The sequence below is a fragment of the Aethalodelphis obliquidens genome, unplaced genomic scaffold (assembly GCF_003676395.1).
Source record: "Aethalodelphis obliquidens isolate GAN/ISIS:26980383/991018 unplaced genomic scaffold, ASM367639v1 scaffold77, whole genome shotgun sequence".
Taxonomy (NCBI): domain Eukaryota; kingdom Metazoa; phylum Chordata; class Mammalia; order Artiodactyla; family Delphinidae; genus Aethalodelphis; species Aethalodelphis obliquidens.
In genome coordinates this window covers 8,002,141-8,024,588 of record NW_020838021.1, presented here as the reverse complement: position 1 = coordinate 8,024,588, position 22,448 = coordinate 8,002,141, and the positions used below count along the sequence as shown (strand labels likewise).

The 22,448-nt window shown below is 37.6% G+C and overlaps 1 protein-coding gene across 5 annotated transcripts in view; it reads right to left on the bottom strand.

Moving 5' to 3' along the window:
* Nucleotides 1–22,448, bottom strand: part of CUL4B (cullin 4B) — a 36,305-nt gene that overhangs the window by 692 nt on the left and 13,165 nt on the right. For 3 of the 5 annotated variants that reach the window (XM_027092348.1, XM_027092351.1, XM_027092349.1), the window contains 17 exons: nucleotides 17,873–17,976; nucleotides 16,343–16,412; nucleotides 15,502–15,575; nucleotides 14,540–14,702; nucleotides 14,171–14,260; nucleotides 13,788–13,870; nucleotides 13,085–13,152; nucleotides 12,038–12,156; nucleotides 11,241–11,433; nucleotides 9,781–9,885; nucleotides 9,176–9,286; nucleotides 8,628–8,719; nucleotides 7,412–7,519; nucleotides 6,427–6,540; nucleotides 5,312–5,417; nucleotides 4,038–4,210; nucleotides 1,560–1,712 (listed from right to left, as the gene is read on the bottom strand). In XM_027092348.1, the coding sequence (XP_026948149.1) occupies nucleotides 1,560–1,712; nucleotides 4,038–4,210; nucleotides 5,312–5,417; nucleotides 6,427–6,540; nucleotides 7,412–7,519; nucleotides 8,628–8,719; nucleotides 9,176–9,286; nucleotides 9,781–9,885; nucleotides 11,241–11,433; nucleotides 12,038–12,156; nucleotides 13,085–13,152; nucleotides 13,788–13,870; nucleotides 14,171–14,260; nucleotides 14,540–14,702; nucleotides 15,502–15,575; nucleotides 16,343–16,412; nucleotides 17,873–17,976 (1,926 nt within the window). The remainder of the gene's footprint in view (nucleotides 1–1,559; nucleotides 1,713–4,037; nucleotides 4,211–5,311; nucleotides 5,418–6,426; nucleotides 6,541–7,411; nucleotides 7,520–8,627; nucleotides 8,720–9,175; nucleotides 9,287–9,780; nucleotides 9,886–11,240; nucleotides 11,434–12,037; nucleotides 12,157–13,084; nucleotides 13,153–13,787; nucleotides 13,871–14,170; nucleotides 14,261–14,539; nucleotides 14,703–15,501; nucleotides 15,576–16,342; nucleotides 16,413–17,872; nucleotides 17,977–22,448) is intronic. The other 2 variants (XM_027092352.1, XM_027092350.1) reach the window with 2 other exon arrangements.

Below are 22,448 nucleotides of genomic sequence, written 5' to 3'. Positions count from 1 at the left end.
CCATAACTTCACAAAAGGAACACAGTATAGTTTAAGGAAACAGAATGCTATTTAGTTTTGCCAAGATAGTTTGAGAAAATAAGTAGACCCTAAATTTGGACAAAAGCTGGTTCTCAAAGTCAGGTTGCATATTTATAAATTAAATAAAAAATGTACTATGGAAATCACTATTTACAAGAATACTACAACAAATGGTTTGATAAGTGAAGTATCATCTAATTCAGATCTTCGTATTTCAGGTTTAAGGTTTAACTGTTACCTGCTATAAATGATTTGAATTTTTGAATCCTATTTGTTGAAAAATCATTGAGAAAGATTATAGCTTATTCTCATGATTGCATTCTTAGCTCTTGGGTAACAAAATTCCACTGTCTTTTGTATCTAGCCTATAAAGACAATATAATCTTGCTTGCTAACAGTTTTTTAGATTGTGTAAAATGGCTACTTGATCAAGAAAGGTAAAAAGGGAAAGTAGTTTGATGGGGCAGCCAAAATTTCACCAAAGTTTGAATTCCAAGATTTGAAAATCAAAATGACTTTCTCTTAATTATGGTGAAAGACCTAGAATATCAGCACAATATTTATTACAGTGATCCTCTACCTTCCCTAGCTAGCTAGCATTAGTGATCTCTCTGGCTAGAGGTGAAATGATTGTTAAGGCAGAACATGAGGGTGAGTGTGTGGTAATGAGAAGGCAGTATTAGGTTTGGAGGAGAGAGAAAGCCTACCTTATTAGCAGTGACAGCTAATGAACACTTACGTGCCAGGCCCAGTGCTAAGTTTTACATATATTATCTCATTTAAGCTCCACAATAATCCTAAGAGATAAGTACTATTATCATCTCCATTTTACAAAAGAGGAAACAAGCTCAAGAGGTGAAATAACTTACCTAGGCCCAAAGCTCATGAGAACCCTAACAGCCAAGAGTCTATCCAAACTTTACGAAGTGTTTATCATCATAAGAGTTTGGGAATCTTCTAAAACATGAGATACAGTCCAGTACAACACCACATTGTCTAAGGCGCTTTATTACTGGGCATTTATAATGGAACATGTCCATGTGACGACTAATTTGTTTGCCAGAACTATCGCTAAGCTTTAAAAAAGATGCCTAATGATTACTAGTTATCTGTATAGTTTTTAATGGACACTTACACAAGCTAACTAAATAGATTTAACTTAATTAAAATAACCAAATCTGTCAAATAGCTAGGTATTTCAAGGAGAAAAAGGAAACAAAAATAACAAAGAAGCTCAAAAAAATAACGTGAATAAACTTGAAAATTTCAAAGACTCACTTAGCAGCTAAACTTTCAGGTATAGGAGCTTTTATAAATTGTTTTCCCCTTTTGTCACAGATGCCCACATATGCCAACAAAGGTTTTTCTGGAATCATATATATGAGCATAAGAAATGAAAACTTTTGTCCCTCCAAATGGTCTTGAGGTTTTATTCTATGTTTGTAAGACTTGTGTCTGAAAAATCTAATTTTTATATATAATAAACTCAATATTTTTTATATATAAGCAGCTCAATAATAAAATACAGAAGTACCTACCTTTACTGGAAATTTCAACTGGTTGTACACTTCTGAAACAAGGAGATTGTGGCTAAGTGTCTTTCTCATCTTCATAATTCGAACAATTGCGGCATCAATTTGATACTGTCTGTCTTGAAATACTCTTTCTGTGGTGCTTGCTTGTTCCTCAACCTAACAAAAAAGTTTTAAACTTAGGAACTGTACCTGAAATGAAACTTGATTACTTATACAAATTGTACATTTTAGGGACATGACACAGTTAATGCTTTAAATATGCTGAACTATCAAAAGAAACCTTATAAATACTGACAAGGACAGAAAAAACCCTACAAACATAACTCCTATCTGGCCTAATGTCCTGTATCAATGAAGTAACACCAATATTAGTTAATAGAAAAATACCATCTTTGAGCTGCTTTTCTAGAAAGAGAAACAGCTGATGCAGAATTTATCATTTTCTTTTACTCTCTTCTCAAAATCTTAATGTGTCACAAGAGGTTATTGACCAGATTTCTGTACGACATTAGCTTATCTGTAAAAGTGACCGATTCTGACATCTGACTCAAAGTATGATGCTAACCAGCTAAGCTAACCAGCAGTCAAACTTTTTTTTTAACATTTTATTTTATTGTATTTTATTTTTTTGGCTGCCTTGCATTTTCGTTGCTGTGCAGGCTTTCTGTAGTTGTGGCGAACGGGGGCTGCTCTTTGTTGTGGTGTGTGGGCTTCTCATTGCAGTGGCTTCTCGTTGCAGAGCATGGGCTCTAGGAGCGCAGGCTTCAGTAGTTGCGGCTCGCGGGCTCTACAGCACAGGCTCAGTAGTTGTGGTGCGCAGGCTTAGTTGCTCCGCGGCATGTGGGATCTTCCCGGACCAGGGATCGAACCCGTGTCCCCTGCATTGGCAAGCGGATTCTTAACCACTGTGCCACCAGGGAAGTCCCAAATTATTTTTCATTTTTATTTTGTAATATATAAATCAGAAACGCACAGTTTAAAAAAAGTCAGTTAACCAATTCTAATGCTAAAGCAAGAATGTTCCTCTTTAGCACCTAAATTAAAAGAGTAGTTTGGGCTTTTCTTTTTTGTTGCCTCATCACTCGGCATGCGGGATCTTTATTCCCCTGATCGAACCTGTGCCCTCTGCAGTGGAAGCGCAGAGTCTTAACCACTGGATTGCCAGGGAAGTCCCTAGTTTCGGCTTTTTGCAGTTAGTTTCTTTCTGATACAGCACACGTTTTAAAATAACACAGTAATCTAAGGGAATATCACGCCTTTGATGTGAATGTTAACGAGACGGGAACTTGTTTGCGACCCTGACTTCTATCCCTATTATAAAACTTTTTCTCAAGTACTGCATTAAACCTTGTTGGAATTGAAACCAACTGGTTTCAGGAAATGCTGCAGTTGTTGGTTTCCTTAATAAAAATCTCTTACAAATTCAAATGGTAAAAACAAACAAAATATTCACTGTTGATCAAAGAAACACTAACTAAACCTTCCAATTTTTCACCAAGCAAGCTGGCAAAGATTAAAAAAAGAAAATATAATCTTTAGTGCTGGCAAGGGCACAGTAAGACAGGCACTCACATTAGACAGTGTAAATTGGTCCAATCTTTCTAGAACACAAAATGGCATAACGTATTCAGACTCTTAAAATGTTCACACTCTTTAACCCAAAAAATCTACTTCCATGGTAAATTCGTAAGGAAAGGATCAGAGAGATTAAGATTTAGGTACAGAGATGTATCTTGCTGTTTTATTTACAATACTAAGAAGTTATGAATTTAAGTGCCCAACAATGGACATTGGTTGAATAAATTATTATAGCTGTGTAAAAGAATATTGTGTGGCCATGTGCCATTTTATAAAGATGCTTAATGGCATGGAAAAATTCTAAAGACTTGGGGCTTCCCTGGTAGCACAGTGGTTAAGAATCTGCCTGCCAATGCAGGGGACACAGGTTCGAGCCCTGGTCTGGGAAGATCCCACATGCCGCGGAGCAACTAAGCCCACGCGCCACAACTACTGAGCCTGTGCTCTAGAGCCCGCGAGCCACAACTACTGAGCCTGTGTGCTACAACTACTGAATCTCGCATGCCTAGAGCCCGTGCTCCGCAACAAGAGAAGCCACCGCAATGAGAAGTCTGTGCACCGCAACGAAGAGTAGCCCCCATTCACTGCAACTAGAGAATGCCTGCGAGCAGCAACGAAGATCCAATGCAGCCTAAAATAAATAAAATAAATAAATTTTAAAAATTCTAAAGTCTTAATTTAAACACACAAAAAGCAGGATATAAAACTATCAGGCCCAATTGTGTACACCCCCGCCCCCTCAAAATCTGCAAAATCAAATACTGAAATACACTGAGCTAGATATAGGCATAGATAATGTTAATGTTAGTGGTAGTATTCTAGGCTAAAACCTTCTTTATAAATATTTATTATGAACATATATAATTCCAGTACATTAGAATGAGGAGAATGCAAAAGAAATACCGTTTCTTTCATCTGAATTTGATTGATCTTTATCCTGAAAAGTTTGTGCTTGAAATCATCGTTACAAATGAACTTGTCACCATCTTCAATATCTTTACCCTTTGGATTTTTCGCCAGAACTCTAGCTTTGCCACAAGCCAATGACTGCAGTGTTCTTCTTAACTCCCCATCCTCTGAAGAAGAAAGACTGGCTTAGTTATTTGTTACTAACTCATCAACACGCACAGCTACATTCAACCTCAATCTAGCTTCTACCCCACCCGTCTAATAAAACTGTTTCCTTTTTTCCCCAAGATCATGAACAACTTCCTCTTTGTCCTATCCAATGGCTTTTTTCCTGGTCGTCCTCTAAAGGCTTCAGTTATCATTCCGAGTGAATAACCACCACATCTTCAGAAATGACATCTCATTTTCCCCAGTCCTACATTTAAAGGATACCTCCAGCTGGCTCTTTTACTATCATCAATTTTAGTATGTCCAACGTTTTATTCATCATCTTCCCCATAAAACTGTTTTCTTTCCAATTGTTAGTTATGAATCTACCAACCTCCTCTGTTGAGAAACCCTGGAATCATCTTTTAACTCTTCCCTCTCCTGCATCCTCCACATATCTAGTAGTTGCTTCCTTAGAGATGCTTCGTCTCTTCTCATTGGCCTCATTCTAGTCTAAGCTCGTTATCACTTTACGCCTGAATTACCCCATTAGCTTCTGGACTGGAATCTCTTCATCCTTCAAGCTGCCCTACTATCTACTGATTATAGGCAAGCTGCCCAAATAAGTCACTTCCAATATGTCACACACTTGAGATCCTACAATGTATGTTTCACTTGCTAGATCTGTAAGGCTCTCCACAGCTTACCTATCTAACTTTGTATCTCACTACTCCATGCTGCAGTTAAACTTTTTATGACTCCTGCCCACACTGTGCTGATTCCTTCCTCCACGCCTTTTCTCATGGTATTTCCTCTTGCAAAATATGCCTTCTCCCTAACTTAAATCTGAAGGCCCAGCCCAAGTCCTACCTCCTTCATGAAGGCTTTCCCAATTGTGCCAGTCCAGAGTTATCTCTTGCTTCACTGAACTCCTAACACACTCTGTCAGCACCACAGATTGGTACTTATTGGTTGTGAAATTGTCATTTCTCCCTTTCCCCATGGTTGTAAGTGCTGAGGAGGGGGATTATCCCTTTATAGTCCCCCAGAGCTCTTAACCAAGTGGAGTGCACATAGTGGACACCGAAGAATGCATGCTAATCAAACGATTCAACACAAACCTATTCCGGTAGCCTGCTTGATCTCTTCTAAACTGAACTCTTCTCCCTCATTAAACATTAGCAGCACCAGTGTTTGAAAAAGAGAGACCTGGAGTTCCTTTTTACCCTGTTGGAGAAACAACAGTGTTTAGCCATCATTTTTTTAAAAACTGCATGAAAATTAATCAAATAACTAATCTCTTACTGGAAAAGCATTTTTCAATTAGTGGATTTAGAAACTCGGATTAACATTATCCAGAAAGGCCAGTATGTTCAGTGTAGGGTTTAGGTGTGATCCTACCTAAAACAGGAGGAAGGATTGGGTGACCTTTCTACAGGTCTTTTTTTAAGCCTTATAATTAAAACAACAAAGTAATGAAAATGAATAACTCGGTTTTATGTGTCATTACAGATATTTATCATGAGCAACAAGAAATCACTATTTCAATGCATTTTCAACTCTTCTGATTCAGATTAGTCATGAAAAGCTGTAGGATTTTTTTGAAATTGATATAAGAACTGTTCCCCTTAACGCCCACTCTATTCTCTAGCTCCCAGCAACAAGAAAAGAAGTTTCCTGTCAAGAAGTGCCAGCGTGGAGGCTTCCCTGGTGGCGCAGTGGTTGAGAATCCGCCTGCCAATGCCGGAGACACGGGTTCGAGCCCTGATCTGGGAAGATCCCACATGCCGCGGAGCAACTGGCCCCATGTGCCACAACTACTGAGCCTGCGCTCTAGAGCCTGTGCTCCGCCACAAGAGAGGCCACGATAGTGAGTGGCCCCCGCTCGCCGCAACTATAGAGAGCCCTCGCACAGAAACGAAGAGCCAACACAGCCATAGATAAATAAATTAATAAATAAAATTTTAAAAAAAGAAGAGGCAGCATGAATTTTGCATCCACAGGTGGGGAAAGGGTGTGGGAGAAAAGGGTTATTGGTTTTGGTTTTGCAGCAGGGCCCAATCAACAGTGGAAAAGACCACATTCTTATAATATACACAGGGCTGTGACAAGCTATCACTATCTCATGCAAATATTCAGGACAAATTTATAAAACACCTTAAACCTTCAAATTAAGAGGGATGACCTCAATATCAAAGATGAAGGTGAAAACTAAGTTTGGGGAACATCCACTTACCTCTTTAAATTCTGCCTTTAGCACACAGTGTCCTAGGGTTGACTGCCACTGAAGTTTCCTGCCACTATGTTTGCCTAGGTAAAAGGTCTTGAAAATCTCCTGAAGTTTTACCATCTACAATAAATAAAACAAAACTTTATTTAAGCTCTGTATCCAATATCACGTTCACCACTTTTTATGTTTATCTGGTGTAAAAATTTCTGGAAGTTTTAAAGACTATACAGAGCAGGTCCACTGATCACTTTGATGTAAGGTAATAACCACCAAATCTAATGGCATTAATCAGTCTTTACACTGTCTGATCTGTCTGCAACAATTTATCATCCCCTCTTTTGAAACATTCATCTCCAATGTCTTCTGTGTCTCTGCAACATGCTGGTTCCTTTATCTCATCATTGCTTCTTCATTGGATTCCCTCACAGGTACCTCTTCCTACCACCTACCAAATGTGAGCCTTTTTCAAAGTTCTGCCTTAGGCCTGTTCTTCCTGTTTCCACATTCTCCCTCTTAATGAGGGAGATCTGCTCCCTGGGCTTCCATGATTATCTCCATGGAGGACTCTCAGTATCTATCTCTCTAGCCTTAACCCTTTTCTAAGCTTCAGTCCTGGGTTAAGACATTTCCCCAGGAGTTAGGTTGGATTTACTCAAGCATCCATCACTCAGCAGTCCAACCCCCAGGTGATATACGGACAAGAATTTTTGAGAGCTGGGCAGAGTGATGGGTACAATCTGGGGAACTGAAAGAAGAGTCAAGCAAATTGGCCCTGAACTCAGAAACTTGGCATCTTTAGCTATGCTCTAATGATATAAGTACAAGAGTAATATAAATAAAAGAGTAAAGTATTAAAAACAGTTGACATTTGGTGGTGGCGTGCTTACTGACAACAAACTTTTAAAAAACTACATATTTTTCAATGATAAGCAAAATAGAAATGTCATGTATTTCTATGCTTATAACTCAAGTCCTAAACAGCAACTCTTACCTCTGGTGGTAAATGAACTTCCATAGGCACATATGTTGGCCAATAACCCATCGTCAGGATATTCACAGTTAATTCAATATTCCCAGGTACATTCTGGTTCTGCATATACTACAATAAGATCAACACACACACTGAGATCTTAAAAAATAAAAGTGCATACATTTCATGCCATAATAATGACCCATTTAAGAAGTTCCCCATTACAAAACTACATGTGAATACTGACGATCTTTAAAATAAAAGGCAACTATTAAAAGGATTATAAATGAAGCCTATATTAAGTGCACTAGAAAAGTACACTGGGTAACATTTTGCTACAATGGCACACAAAGATCACGTGACTCTGTTAGAGGCATTAACGACTTAAATAAATAATTTCTCACATACGACTGGGCTGTTACAGGATTTCTTCTCCATTCCTTTCCCCATACCACCTGCAGTCCCCATCTCTGGAGACCCCTGTGTGGCTTAGAAAACCTGGCAGCAACCCCCATTCCTCACCCCACCAGCCAGCCCAAGTCTCTGGTTTTTCATCTGCTCCACTGCCTGTTTGCAGGGGGTGGCCTGAAATGGGGAAGGAAGAAGGGGAAAGGGCAAAGCAAATAAACCCTATTCTGTAGCTACTACAGGGCCCATGATCCTACTGACCCTGATCTTTCTCGAGTCTTCCACTCTCATTTCCCACCATAGCAATATAGTGGTAAAGAAGTCATTATTAAAACCCTAGGAGAGGAAAATCTACTTTGCTATCACTATTACCTATAATCTCAAAAATTTAAAACCAGCTTCTACCAACATCTGCAAAACTATGGATCTAGCTTTTCATTCCCAATGTCCCTAAAGGCCTTATACAACCACTCTATCACTTCTCCTCCCTCCCCATCACCAGCTTTGAATATGCAACTCACCAACAGCGATTAGATGCTAGAAGCCCTGTTCTCACTAGCTATAGCTTTTCTTGTCCTTACTTCTGTTCAATACATTTTATTTCTATTTTTGTGTTATCTTGGGTGTATACTGAGAATAAATTTTGAAGTAGGTCAAATATACTTACATTTCATTCGTGATTTTTTTCCTCTACTGTGACTATCATCTAAGTTGCTATGAATTATTTATAACAAATACATGTTTCTATTTATCCTCTTCAGTACAAACCAAAGTAAGGAGATAACTAAATACATTTAAGTTGGAGGAATTAAGTAAGAGTTTAACTCACTTTTACCTGTTTGAACTGAATCATGATGTCTTTAGAAAGTTCCATGTCTTTAAACATTCCTTCAAGTTTGCTGGTGAAAGCAGCTCCACATTCTATTAAAGATGTTTGTACATTTACAGTATTTTAAAGTGGTAAAAACACAGAATTTAGAATTGAAAACATGAAATATAAAACTTACTTTAGCATGAAATATGATCTGTAACTATTCATAAGAACAAAAAATCCTTACCCCAAAGTGTATGCCCCACTAATTCAGAGTCAAATCTTTAATCCTGTAGTAACCTTATCTACTACTTAGGCATAAGATAAATGGGAAACTTTTATACAAATAATAAAAGAACAATGCTTTATTTAAAAAAAAAATCACAACAGCTCTGGATATGTAAATAGGTTGGAAACCTAATGAGCTTACTCAATTTACGTTTTTATCATACGAACATACAATGATTAACAAAAGAGGCAACTGACTGAAAGAGTTTTAAAAACTAAGCTAACATTTTCTCTCAGAAATCAAAGAAGAAAAGGAACAGAAAGAATGACAAACATACCATGTTTAAGTTTGGACAGCATTGATTTTTCAGCATCCACAGATGCACTCTTCCCAACTAACAGGCGCTTGGCTAAATCTTTCTTATAGAAGGCTTCAAAAACATCCTTGCCTATGTTAAATAATAAAACACAACTCTCATAATACTCCAATATAAGGTTTTGACAAAATTGACTCAAAGTGCTTAATAAATCGCACCATTACTCCAAGTTATTTAAATTTATAGATTTTATCCAAGTTTGCTAAATGCAAGAAACATTAGAGGTAGGTTTTTGTGCCAAACCTTTCAAAAGTTCTTTGCTGTAAAGAATTAAGACTGAATTAACTTTTCTTTAGAAAAGCTTTAGTCAACTAGTAGCTTTAGCATCAATATTCTAGAGATTAAAACAAGTAGCAAAATTCAAGGCTCTTAATAGTGGAAAAGTCAAAGCACAAGGCAATTAAGTAACATTCCTCAAGTACCCCAATAAATTAAATGCAAGGAATGTAACAGAATTTTAAATAGCTAACCCCCAAATAAATATACCTTCTAGGTTGGTTATACTCGCTAGTTTCTCTGTTGAGTGCTTTGTTTTAAAAGAAAAATATTAAAACAAAAATACATACCATAGATAAATCTAAATATAATCATAATCTTATCCAACATTTTCTCAAGTTCTTCATCTGTAGCTTCTTTGTTGCCTGCGCGAAGCTTTGAATCTACATACTTAGCTAAAATGGGGGGAAAGTTTGTTGTTTAGTGATCATGTATCCATAAGGTACTGGTCACTATAAATACCAAATAGGAGTATGATACACTGACTTTTTCAATGTTTCACATGTATACATGCATTTTTAGAACAGTCTCCAAAGTCAGGGAGACCAAGTGACTTGTTCAATGTCACAGAGCTAAAAAATACAAGAGTCTCAACTCAAACCCAAGTCTTCTGGCTCCACATCTAATGTACTTTCTACCATACTGATGCTTACTAAAAATGGGATATGCGGGACATGGGTACCCCGGGGGCAGGGGGTGTATACAGCCCTGTGCTGGGGTCATCAAAGCCATTGAAAGACATGGCACATCTTCTGGAGTATTCATTTTACACTGATGGTAGGCAATCTTAAACCCTTTTCTATTAAAACAAACCAGATACATTACAGAGTAGGAGGCAAATTTTGCAAAAATTTTAAGGGTAAGTAGTAAATCAACAAAATTTCATCCTTTTGGGACTTCCCTGGTGGCGCAGTGGTTAAGAATCCACCTGCCAATGCAGGGAACACGGGTTCGATCCCTGGTCCGGGAAGATCCCACACGCCACGGAGCCACTAAGCCCGTGTGCCACAACTACTGAGCCTGCGCTCTAGAGCCCGTGAGCCACAACTACTGAGCCGACGTGCCACAACTACTGAAGCCCGCGCGCCTAGAGCCCATGCTCCACAACAAGAGAAGCCACCACAATGAGAAGCCCGCGCACAACAACGAAGAGTAACCCCCGCTCGCCACAACTAGAGAAAGCCCGCGCGCAGCAACGAAAACCCAACGTAGTCAAAAATTAAAAAAAAAAAAAATTTCATCCTTTTGGCGAAGGACCTTCTCAGCTACCTCCTCCTCGACATTAAGTGGTACCCAGGTGGGAAAAACTGAGAACTGAAGTATACCACACCTTTTACTCTAAATGGGCCCAGATTATTAGGTTTATTTTCATCCTGGACATTCTACCTTTCTCACTGGCAACTGTAATTTTGTGCTACCCTTTCCTGGAGCCCTATGTGTGGGCCTCAAGAAATGGCACCCTGCCTCACCTCTAAATTGCAGGAGGCTTGTAAAACAGCTATCAAGCTTTTTATAAATAAAAGTAAGTAGGGTCTTACAAAGAAAGACCATGTTTGACATGTGGGTTTTGAGATATTCTTTAGCATGAAGGACTCATTCCTTGCATCCAGCTTCTTAGAAACCACCAAGTATGCAACTCCAAATAAATTAGGTGTTAATATACAAAACCTTGTCAAAATTTCAGGTTAACTGGAACTTTATGAGTAAAAGAAGAACATTAAAGAACCGGGAAAAGGGACTAGAGAAATACCTATAAGTTCAGCAGGTTTGTTTGGTCTTTTGTTAATGAATGTTTCAAATGCTTCTTTCATGGCGTTGATAAATTTTTCATTCTTCAGGAAACAGATATCAATTATATGGTCAACCTTATCTTTAAAATCCAGCAATTCTTGAACCATGGTTTTATCCTTTTCAGGATTAATTACAATAGTGCTACCAAATGCCTAAAGAAACAAAAATGACTTTCTATTAGAATTTAATTATCTACAATGAAAACAATCCCCCAAATCATATTTTAAGTAGATACACATACTTTAAAATCTCAAAAAATTAAGATAAACCTGGCTTTGAAGTCAATAAAATAAAAAAATAAAGTTATAAAACATCCAGACTGATGCCATTCATCTATAGTCATAAAATAAGTAATGGCCACTGGCTATGTAATATCATAATGGGGCATTATTGTAGAAGTCTCTAGGGTCTTTTTCCTACTTTTAAAAAAGTCGGGTTGAATTTTTAAAAAACAGCAATCTGCCTTCAGTGTAAGATCAAAGAAAGGAAAGAAATTTGGATCCAAAAAAAGCCCTCTTCCTTTTTCCACATTCACTGCTATAATTATTGGAGCTAGAAATCACATCAGACATCAAGAAGAGAACTGTTTTATTGCTAATTTGCCACACAGCTATCATTCTCAGGTTGACCGTTCCCAAAATGCCCATTACTTAAAAAAAAAAAAGGATCTAACAAATAAGAAATTCTTGCTGATATGTACTCTAGATGTATAGATTATAAGCCATGAGAGAGAAAAAAACAGGTTAATGTTAATACCTTAATGTATTCAATCCATTGCTGCAAGAGAACCTGAACGCCACCTCGAACTCTACTGAAGAGCTGATACAGGAGAGATAAATCTTGAATTCGGTTTTCATCAAGGAGGCTATTTAAACCTGAATTTTCAAACATTTGGTATTAAAAAAGTGAACAAAAATGTCAGATATTTTAATGAAAAATAAGTTATTGTGATACTGGTCTGAACTATGACTAGTCTGTGATTTTAATACAGAGATGTGCTTTGAATTAAACTCAAAGAAACAATCACCTTTCCAAGTGAAAACTAACTATAGGGAACTTTATATAAAAACAAAAATTGTGTAATGGTTTGTACCATTTAGCATAGTAGATGAGATGTATAAACCAACTTATAAAAATTGGTTTACATAAATACACATTATAAATACCTCATATGTGCAATAGCCACATTATATTTGCATTAGTATACACATATATATATTTCAGAGTATTGGATATGGCCTGTGGTATATCAAAAACCATGCATCAATAGGCCAAGTTTAAATGAAGTTCTAAAGTATTTGATTTTCAGAATGAAATAAAAGTGTAACTGCATTAATGTACTAAAATACCTTAAACAAAAGAAAAGATGGCTGGAGAGAAAGGTAAGACTTTTTTGCCTATTTGTAGCATTGTCAAAGTAAAATTCAGGGTATACTCATAGATCACTTAGGATTAATAGAAATGCTTGGTTTTATATGCTAGAAACAAAAACATTTCAGTGCAAAAAGGAATGCATTTCCTTATTACTTCAGTCTTAAAAATTAAATCAAGAATTCCCCAATTCCCACTGTTTCTTTACTGGAGTTGGTAGTCTCCTCTCATCTCACTCCCTGTATCTTTAAGTTAAGGAAACAGGCACCTCCTGAAAGTTTACTGTGATGAATAGGGAAAAGGGGTTGTGCCCCTCCTCAGAAATGCAGCCACACGCTACCAAACTTTTAAAAGGGCAATCTTTAAAAATGTTTCTACTTGTTTGCTGCTACCATTTTAAAAGTAATCTCTTATTTGTAAATTACCAATTACCTTTCTGAAGAATTGCTGTTAAGTGTTCACCTAGAAGTTGTTTTTCCACAGTAGCAATTAATGACTTTCTACAAGGAAAAAAAAAGTTTAGAACTATTGACTTTGACTTTCCTGAAAATTTATAGTCTCTCCTGGGGGGAAAAAAATCAAATAGCTCATTATATGTTAATTTCAATATTCCTATTCCTATGTATAAATTTATTGTGCTCAGAGTTACTCTACTTTATGACTAGAAGGAAAACATTGCATATTTCAGAATTTGTTACATCACAAAACAAATATTTTAAGGGTCTTGCTATGGCTGGCTTTTCCCAAATTTCTCTGCTTTCACTAGGAAAGTAAGGAATTTATCTGTGCTGCTTACAGGAACTCCTTGGTTGGTAATATTTAGGAAAGCACAGAAATACTTTCTCCTAGGAACACCCACTGAATTTTAATCGGCCTGAAGATTTCAAAGATCACATCAGCTTGTAATACTATTTTTTAATTACATCCTAAACACATACAGACAACCAATTATCAAATCCTTGATTAAATCTAATTAAGTAGGGAAAATAGCAACTCGAAGGTTGCATTATGAAAACAATTGTTAAAGACTCAAGATACCTGAAAACAGTTACCAACATGTTTGGGGATGCCCAAAGTGCCTTAAGTGATTCAACAACACAGGTTAAAGCTATTAGGCTGAGCATGTAATACTTACTGGGTGGTCTGATCTAAGTAAGTAATAAGTCTGTCTGCTTCTTCTTCTAGACGTTTGTTAACATGATGAAGATATTCAGGAACCTACAAAGATAGTTTTTTATATTATTGTTTTCCTCCCCATAAATCATTCAGAAAATGTCAACTCCAAAAGATCCTGGAAGCAGCCCTGTCAAATGTGACAGGGTTGAATCATATGTAAAATTATAGGTAGAGTTTATGATCCAGAATTCTGGCCTTTAAGAAGAGAGAAAAGAAAGGAGCACCTAAGTGAGAGAAAAGCAGCATAATGTTGGGAAGATAAATGCAAAGGGAAGCTTATGTTCAATAAAGTAGGGTCTATTGTGAGACACAGTGGATTTATTAATCATGATTTTTAAATACCTCTCTTTCCTGCATTAATTTTTGGCCTTCGGCTGCATAAAGTCGGTTAGTTTCTTCCAAAAATCGTTGTTCAAAAGAATCCTGATAAATCTGGGAAGGGATAACAAAATAAAGGAGTTCAATTATCCAATAAATGTTTATTGAATGCCCTTAATGGGAACAGCACTATGAGTTTGGTTTTTATTTTTTGGCCATGCCTCGCGGCTTGTGGGATCTTAGTTCCCCAACCAGGGATCGAGCCTGGGCCCTCAGCAGTGAGAGCGTGGAGTCCTAACTACTGGACCGCCAAGGAATTTCCCTGAGCTTGCTTTTTAAACATCAAATTAGGGATAGCAATCAGCTCTGTAGTAAGTGAAGTAGTTGACTTACTTGCAAATCAGAGAGCATGCTTAAAAGGCTTCTCAGTAAACTTCTGTCAATTGCTTCACCATTCCTTTCCCTCTCAATCAAAAGAAGAATGCCATCAATTGTCTTATTCTGGACTTTTTGATCACTTATAATATGAGCCCTAAATAACTCCAGTCCCATATCCCTAAAATAAAAAATATATATAATTTAAATTAATTGACGACAATACCACTTCTGGAGAGGCTTAACTTCTCACCACATGTTAGTTAGGGTTCCAGACTTTGAAGCAGCAATTGTAAAAGTATAAAATCCACACATTTAATTTTAAATAACATTATTAGATTAAAGCATACAGGAAACTCATTTTGTCTTTAATGAAAACTGAAGCTAAATTACCATCTTCCTCCATAACTAAGTTTTACTGTATTATTTTCTTTGGTGGATTTCTTCCTTGGTCAAATCAAGAGGCAAAATTAGTTCAAAGCTATAAAATGGTCTTCACTGTACTGGTAATGAAGGCTTAATTGCTCATTTGTCATCTGGCTTCAGTACTCAAAAATCAGTAAACTCTGATAATTGCTGTAGGTAGATGCTAGGCACATGATGGGGGGAAGAGCTCATTATACTCTTCTGTTTTTGTGTATACGTGGAATTTTCCACAATAATGTTAAAAGATAATGAGTGAAATCTTGATCAGCAACAAAATGATGCACACTCAGACAATCCAGAGCAAACTTTAATCCCCTTGGCTAACAAAGAAACTTCTTCATAAGTTATTATATGCCCAGGGAATGTTAGCTATCTCCAATATTAGCATAGGCAAAACATAATTAACAAGGTAAAACTGCTATAAACAGAAGTCTAGAAGCCAAATATGAGTTTTTAGGAGAATATTCACAGTATCACTCTCTTCTATCAGTATAATTAAGATTTGACTATGATTTGTTACAAATCTTTTCATAATTTTTTTCTGGTATCCTTACCAAATGGAGGGTAGCATTGAATTTTGAAGAACGTAAGTCCTATCCAGAAACAAAAAAATGCTCCTGATCATGATCTGCCAATGAAAAAAAGAAATCAAACAACTTTTTATATTTTGTGAAGCTGAAATATTTTATAAAACAAGATTGCAGGGTTTGCTTGTATATATACCAGACTACTAGGATCAAACATGCAGATAAACACATCTACCTGAGAATATGCCCACACCATTTTTATTAAACCATTAATAAACCTTAATTCTTGCTGTAGTTTCCAGAAAAAAAAAAGACACTTAAAATGGTCTATGACTTCTTTGCAATCTGAGAAGCAACTAAAAATAAAAACAGAATAAAGGGGCATACAATTTTTCCTCAGCAACAGTCCTCAGGGTGAAACTGCCTTAAATTGTATACGTGGGATTTTGGGTGGGTGGGATGGATTTTAAGATTTTTAATTTGCAGAATATAAGGTTTAAAATAATACCAGATTAGGGAAAAAGGAAAAGGTTGTGATCTGAATAATCTAAAATGCAGAACCATCAGGCACCTTCACAAGTAACCAAATAGCGAGTGGGATAGCCATCAAGACTGACAGGCAAAATGTAACTTTTTTAATGAGATAAATACTTTTTGCTTAAGTGCTACAAAAATAAAAATGATCGTAAGGTGCAAGTCATTCTAAAATACTGGTTTACCTGTAACTTGCAGTTTTAAAATAGAAAACTCAACCAAAATTAGTTTCAGTCCCCCCATTGCAAAGCTTTTAAAACTAGCATTCCTGTATTTGAAGAAACTTATTTTAACTACAATATTTAGCTGAAATGTAATGCTTTTTCCATCTTACCATCTGTCTGCAATGGTTCTGCCAACATCTATCGATCTTCTTTAGAAAAAGAACACTATCCAATGAATCCGTGAGATATACGTTAAGGATATTTTAAAAGCGCTTAGTACAAGTAATATATGCAACGTAAGAGCACATCTGTCTTAAATACGGAATGCCCTAGGTACTAAATGAAACTAAACAGCACTTAATTATGAAACAAAATACTACTTCTTAAACTGTAAAAACATGTTAGATCCCACTAAAAAAAAAATACCTCCAAAAACAAGTCTTAGTGGGACTTCCCTGGTGGCATAATGGTTAAGAGTGAAGTAAGTCAGAAAGAGAAAGACAAATACAGTATGCTAACACTTACATATGGAATTTAAGGGAAAAAAATGTCATGAAGAACCTAGGGGTAAGACAGGAATAAAGACACAGACCTACTAGAGAATGGACTTGAGGATATGGGGAGGGGGAAGAGTAAGCTGTGACAAAGTGAAAGAGAGGCATGGACATGTATACACTACCAAACGTAAGGTAGATAGCTAGTGGGAAGCAGCCGCCTAGCACAGGAAGATCAGCTTGGTGCTTTGTGACCACCTGGAGGGGTGGGATAGGGAGGGTGGGAGGGAGGGAGACGCAAGAGGGAAGAGATATGGGAACATATGTATATGTATAACTGATTCACTTTGTTACAAAGCAGAAACTAACACACCATTGTAAAGCAATTATACTCCAATAAAGATGTAAAAAAAAAAAAAAAAAGAATCCACCTGCCAATGCAGGGGACACGGGTTCGAACCCTGCTCTGGAAGATCCCACATGCCATGGAGCAACTAAGCCCATGCACCACAACTACTGAGCCTGCGCTCTAGAGCCTGCGTGCCACAACTACTGAAGTGTGCACGCCTAGAGTCCATGCTCCGCAACAAGAGAAGCCACCACAATGAGAAGCCCGAGCACCACAATGAAGAGTAGCCCCCGCTCACCACAACTAGAGAAAGCCCGCACGCAGTAACGAAGACCCAAAGCAGCAAAAAAAAAAAAAAAAAACCTAACCAAACCAAACCAAAAAACTGTCTTTGAAAAAAATGAAACAAACAAACTAACAACAAAAAAAACCAACAAGTCTTAGGGACTTCCCTGGAGGTCCAGTGGTTAAGACTCTGCACTTCCACTGCAGGGGGCACGGGTTCAATCCCTTGTCGGGGAACTAAGATCCTGAAAGCCACTAGGCCAAAACAACAAAAAACAAGTCTTAGACATAACTGAGCATTGTGTTTTCAGTTTATTATTTCCCAATTATCTTTCCTCAAAAAGAGTAAAGACATAAAGACATTTTATTTATTTACATTAATAGCACAATGTAGATTTGGACCCTAATTAGAGATAAAAAGTCAAATTTTGCATCTTCTTACTCCAGAGGCAAGATGAACAAAAAATAAATCTACAAAACACAGGCATTCCATTTCAAGCTGGGTTTAAAAGTGAGGGACAGAGAGGGAGGGATAGATGAAAATACAAGGTTTTTTGTTTTTAAAAGGATATTCTCTGAACTGATGAATTTGTGCTTTGATGTGATCTTCACAAATCTGTCTCAGCTGTTTGTACAAGTTTGCAGAAATCTTGTAAGAACAGAGATTTTCCACAGCCTGCAAAATTAAACACATACTTTCTTACGGAGTGAATGGGGAGGGGAGGGGGGATTTCTTGATTATTTACATCAAATTCCTATTATTTGTTATTTCTACCATGTCGGCTTATTAAAAAGGATTATTCGTCCATTTAAAACACAAGGTAAGGGCTTCCCTGGTGGCACAGTGGTTGAGAGTCCGCCTGCCGATGCAGGGGACACGGGTTCATGCCCCGGTCCGGGAAGATCACACATGCCGCGGAGCGGCTGGGCCCGTGAGCCACGGCCGCTGAGCCTGCACATCCAGAGCCTGTGCTCTGCAACGGGAGAGGCCACAACAGTGAGAGGCCCTCGTACCGCAAATAAACAAATAAATAAAATAAAACACAAGGTAAAATAGCAAAATATCAACATGGGTAGTGAACATTTTTCATAACCAGTGTACTATACCAACCCCCCCACACACAAATTAATACATTTATTGTGGCAGTACAGGTTAAGGATGGAGGGAATCAAGCCAAATTCTCACCTTGTGAAGACCAATTTGTAACAACTGCTACATATAAATTCTGTCTTGTTCTTAAAAATGTTAATTGTTTTCATAAGCAGAATTCCATTTTGAGTTTGAAAATAATTTCACCAATTGTTTATTAGATGGGCTGGGTGGTCCAACCACTACTGAAATAAAATTTGTTTATACTTTCTTTGGTTTTCCTGAACAGAGCAATGCAGAATTTATTGCTAGCAGTATTATAATGAGTATGATATAATTATACACAGGGATTTTTCTCCAACATTGCAGCTTAAGAATATTTAAATAAATAGAGGTTTTAAAATTTGCACAATGGGATAAACATTAATTACTAAAGAAATACTGAATTTTTACTTCATTCTAATAGTTGAATTGGCCTTTTATACTCAGATCCAAAAGGACAAACTTGAGATTTCAGTGAGTTTCTTCTTATGTGCATCAAAAGACTTTCAAATTTAATACAACAGGCATGGTAAAACTCTTTGGATGAACTCTGATATAATCTACAATTTCAACTATTAATGACTTAAGTATAACACCAGGATTTTTTTCTCACCACAACACAAGGCAAAAATTCCATTAAAATTGACTCTAAGGGACCATCCAAGTCCTCTTGGTTGGAGTGGAATTTTATAAATATGTAGCTGGAAGTCATATTCCCAGCATGCACGTCCAGCAAATAAACTAGCAAATGAAAAGAAAGCTTAAAGGAAACCACTTATACCGAAGGAGGAAAGGCACTACACCTTACCAGGAAACAGCAGACCACTTAGATATAGCAGCTAAGGAGGAATAAGAAGGCTAAGTCTCTGCTGGCCACCACTTTCCATGGGGCTTTGGGTCAGGCCACAAATGCCTAAGTGTGTGTTTACGTTTATTTCATGTGCCTGACTGGTTCACATTAGTCCTCTATGGACTCTCTTCCTTCCTCCTTTAGTAGTCTTCTCATTGTACTTTGGTGTTCCTTTTGAGTGACTAATTTTCTCAGCATTTCTCGTTTTCCTGCTTAGATTCTGTCTTTGTGTTTCACCTTCTCCACATTTCCCACCTGCAGTACTTTTCCAAGTCCTCCTTCACCATTCCCTTCTGCTGTGTTACTCTTTCTTCCATATATTAGTTCTCATCGCATCTATTTATCTTCTTACACAAGATACCATATTCCCTTACTACTCAACTAGGTTCCACTTCTTCCAATAAGCTTTCCTTAATTGCCTTGGCTATCAGTGACTCATTTGGCATTATCACCAATCATACCACACTGACTTGTCCCTGAGTCAATATTGTATCTCTTAATGTGTATATCCTGTCCCCCAACTCTCCTTAATGACAGAAAGAGACCATGTGCTCATGTACCTATATGTTCTTTAATACTTTTTGGGCTTTGAACCAGGTGAATATAGTAAATATTCAAAAAACTAATGTAGGGCTTCCCTGGTGGCGCAGTGATTGAGAGTTCGCCTGCCGATGCAGGGGACACGGGTTCGTGCCCCAGTCCGGGAGGATCCCACATGCCGCGGAACAACTGGGCCCGTGAGCCATGGCCACTGAGCCTGCGCGTCCAGAGCCTGTGCTCCGCAACGGGAGAGGCCACAGCAGTGAGAGGCCCGCGTACCTCAAAAAAACCCCAAAAACCAAAAAACAAACAAACAAAAAAAAAAACAAAAAAAAACCCTAATGTACCTATAACTAGCAATGTGTCCTGCACACAGAAGGGGCTTACAGCGTAAGGAGAAAACTGGTCAGAAAACATAATTACAAGATACTGTGTTGGGTGCTATGACGGGGATAAGATAGAGGTGAGGTCCCTAACCCAATCTTTAGGGCAGAGGCAAGTCAGGAAAGGCTTCTGGAGCACAAGTAAAGAGGTGGAGTCCCAAAGACCCAGTGGGAAATAGATAAAGAGCTTATGGGAATAGTGAGAAATAAGAGAATTAAGCTGGTCTTCATATGCATACAGCTTCAGCTGTGTTTAGCTGGAGAATGGTTTAAGATATGAGAAGCAACAACAGAAGGAAAGGGAAAGACAGGAGGATCTAAGGTGAGTTTTGAAGGTCAAGATGGAAGAGAACATCCTGCTTCTCTAATTTAGCCTTGACTGCTTAACATATAGACCAGATCTAGTAATTTCCGTTCCTTAAGAACTTTTCCATCAAGCTCTTCAGGTACCATTTATGGAGAAATCCCGTAAGTGGTATAAAAAAATACAAAGGACTGAATGGTATGGTGCATGGTCTACTATCATTTATGTAAATTAAAAAAAAGGAAGAAAATTAATTAAAAAAACCTCCACACAGGGCTTCCCTGGTGGCGCAGTGGTTGAGAGTCCGCCTGCCAATGCAGGGGACGCGGGTTCGTGCCCTGGTCCGGGGGGATCCCGTGTGCCACGAAGCGGCTGGGCCCGTGGGCCATGGCCACTGGGCCTGTGCATCCGGGGCCTGTGCTCTGCAACGGGAGAGGCCACAACGGTGAGAGGCCCGCGTACCGCAAAAAAAAAACCTCCACACAGTTGTTTTTACACACATGAACCATTTCTGGAATGATACACCCAGTTACGTTTGTCAAGAGGGTTATTAGCTGGGGGAGCAGGGTTGGAAGATGGAGTGGAAGTGAAACTTTACTACATGCTCTGTAATACTTTTGGGGCTTTGAACCAGATGAATATTCTAACTATTCAAAAAACTTAAGTACTTGCCTCCCCCAATAAAACCCTATCTTCCCCACCACCATACTTTTTAGCATGGCATTCAAGGCTCAATAGTACCATTATTTTACTCTCATGTCTGTCTATAATCTTCCATACACCCCGTGATCTAACTACTCTGCTTTGCTCACTTTCAAGCAAGGTTTGTTTGGAGCAATCATGTGTGCCTAAAACAGTGGCTTCCAAAAGTTTTTGACAAGCCACAGTAAGAAATACATTTTATGTCACAATCCATTATACATAAAATTTATGTAATTGAAACAAAGTCTTCATGAAACTGTACTTACCATTACTATGTGTGATATACTCCGATATTTTCTATTTTACCTTTTTTTAAAAATGCTGGTCACAAACTACTAATTTCATGAGCCTACTAGAATATAAGCACCTTAGGGGCAAGGACTAAGTGATCTCTATATGCCCATGGCATTTGTCCAGCTTTGCACACAGTAAGCAGTCACACAGTCACTGATTCAACAAGAATGGGGTGTTTACTAAGTACTCTGTCCTGTTAGGTGCTGGGATAGAAACATGAATAAGTGTTAAATCACTATTGAGGAGCTTGAGGTAAACTTTATTTTATTCCAGACCTTTGAAAAGCACTTTTAGTTTAGACATGTATCATTTTACATTTCACTAAACACTCTGGAAATCCCTAGAAGTTTGATCTGGTATAATTATTACTAATATAACCTTGTTTCACAGGTAACTATTTGTATTAAACATTCTGGATAATTCTATAAGTCTCTTAAATAAAACTATCTTTTTACTTAAGCTCCCAATCACTACTGGTTAAATATGCTGTCTTAAATCCTTTTTGCAGGTAGTTGGATATAAGATAAAAACATTCTAATAAGGTTTTAACTTTTATTCCTCTAAATCCCAGCCCCTTTCCTCCAAAATTCATACATTGCATCAAACACATGTTTGTCTGAAGAAAAAAAAAACTCCTAAGAAAATATAAACGTGTAGCAAATGAAATGCCAAACTATAGTTCCTGAAATTTGCAGAATATAAGATTTAGAAACAGCAAAGGCACAGGAGCTTGCATTTGGTACGAGGAAAAGAGTGGAAATGAGGGTAAGAAGACTAGAATAAAAAAATGAAGAGGATTAAAATAAGGATAAAAATACAAAGAATGCAAAAATAAATGGTAAGGGAGGAAATCTGGAAAATTTTCTGATTTAGCAACAACAGACACTTAAGAAATTAAATTCCCACCAGGGTGCTGAACTTTGGTCACTGGCCTAACAGGTTG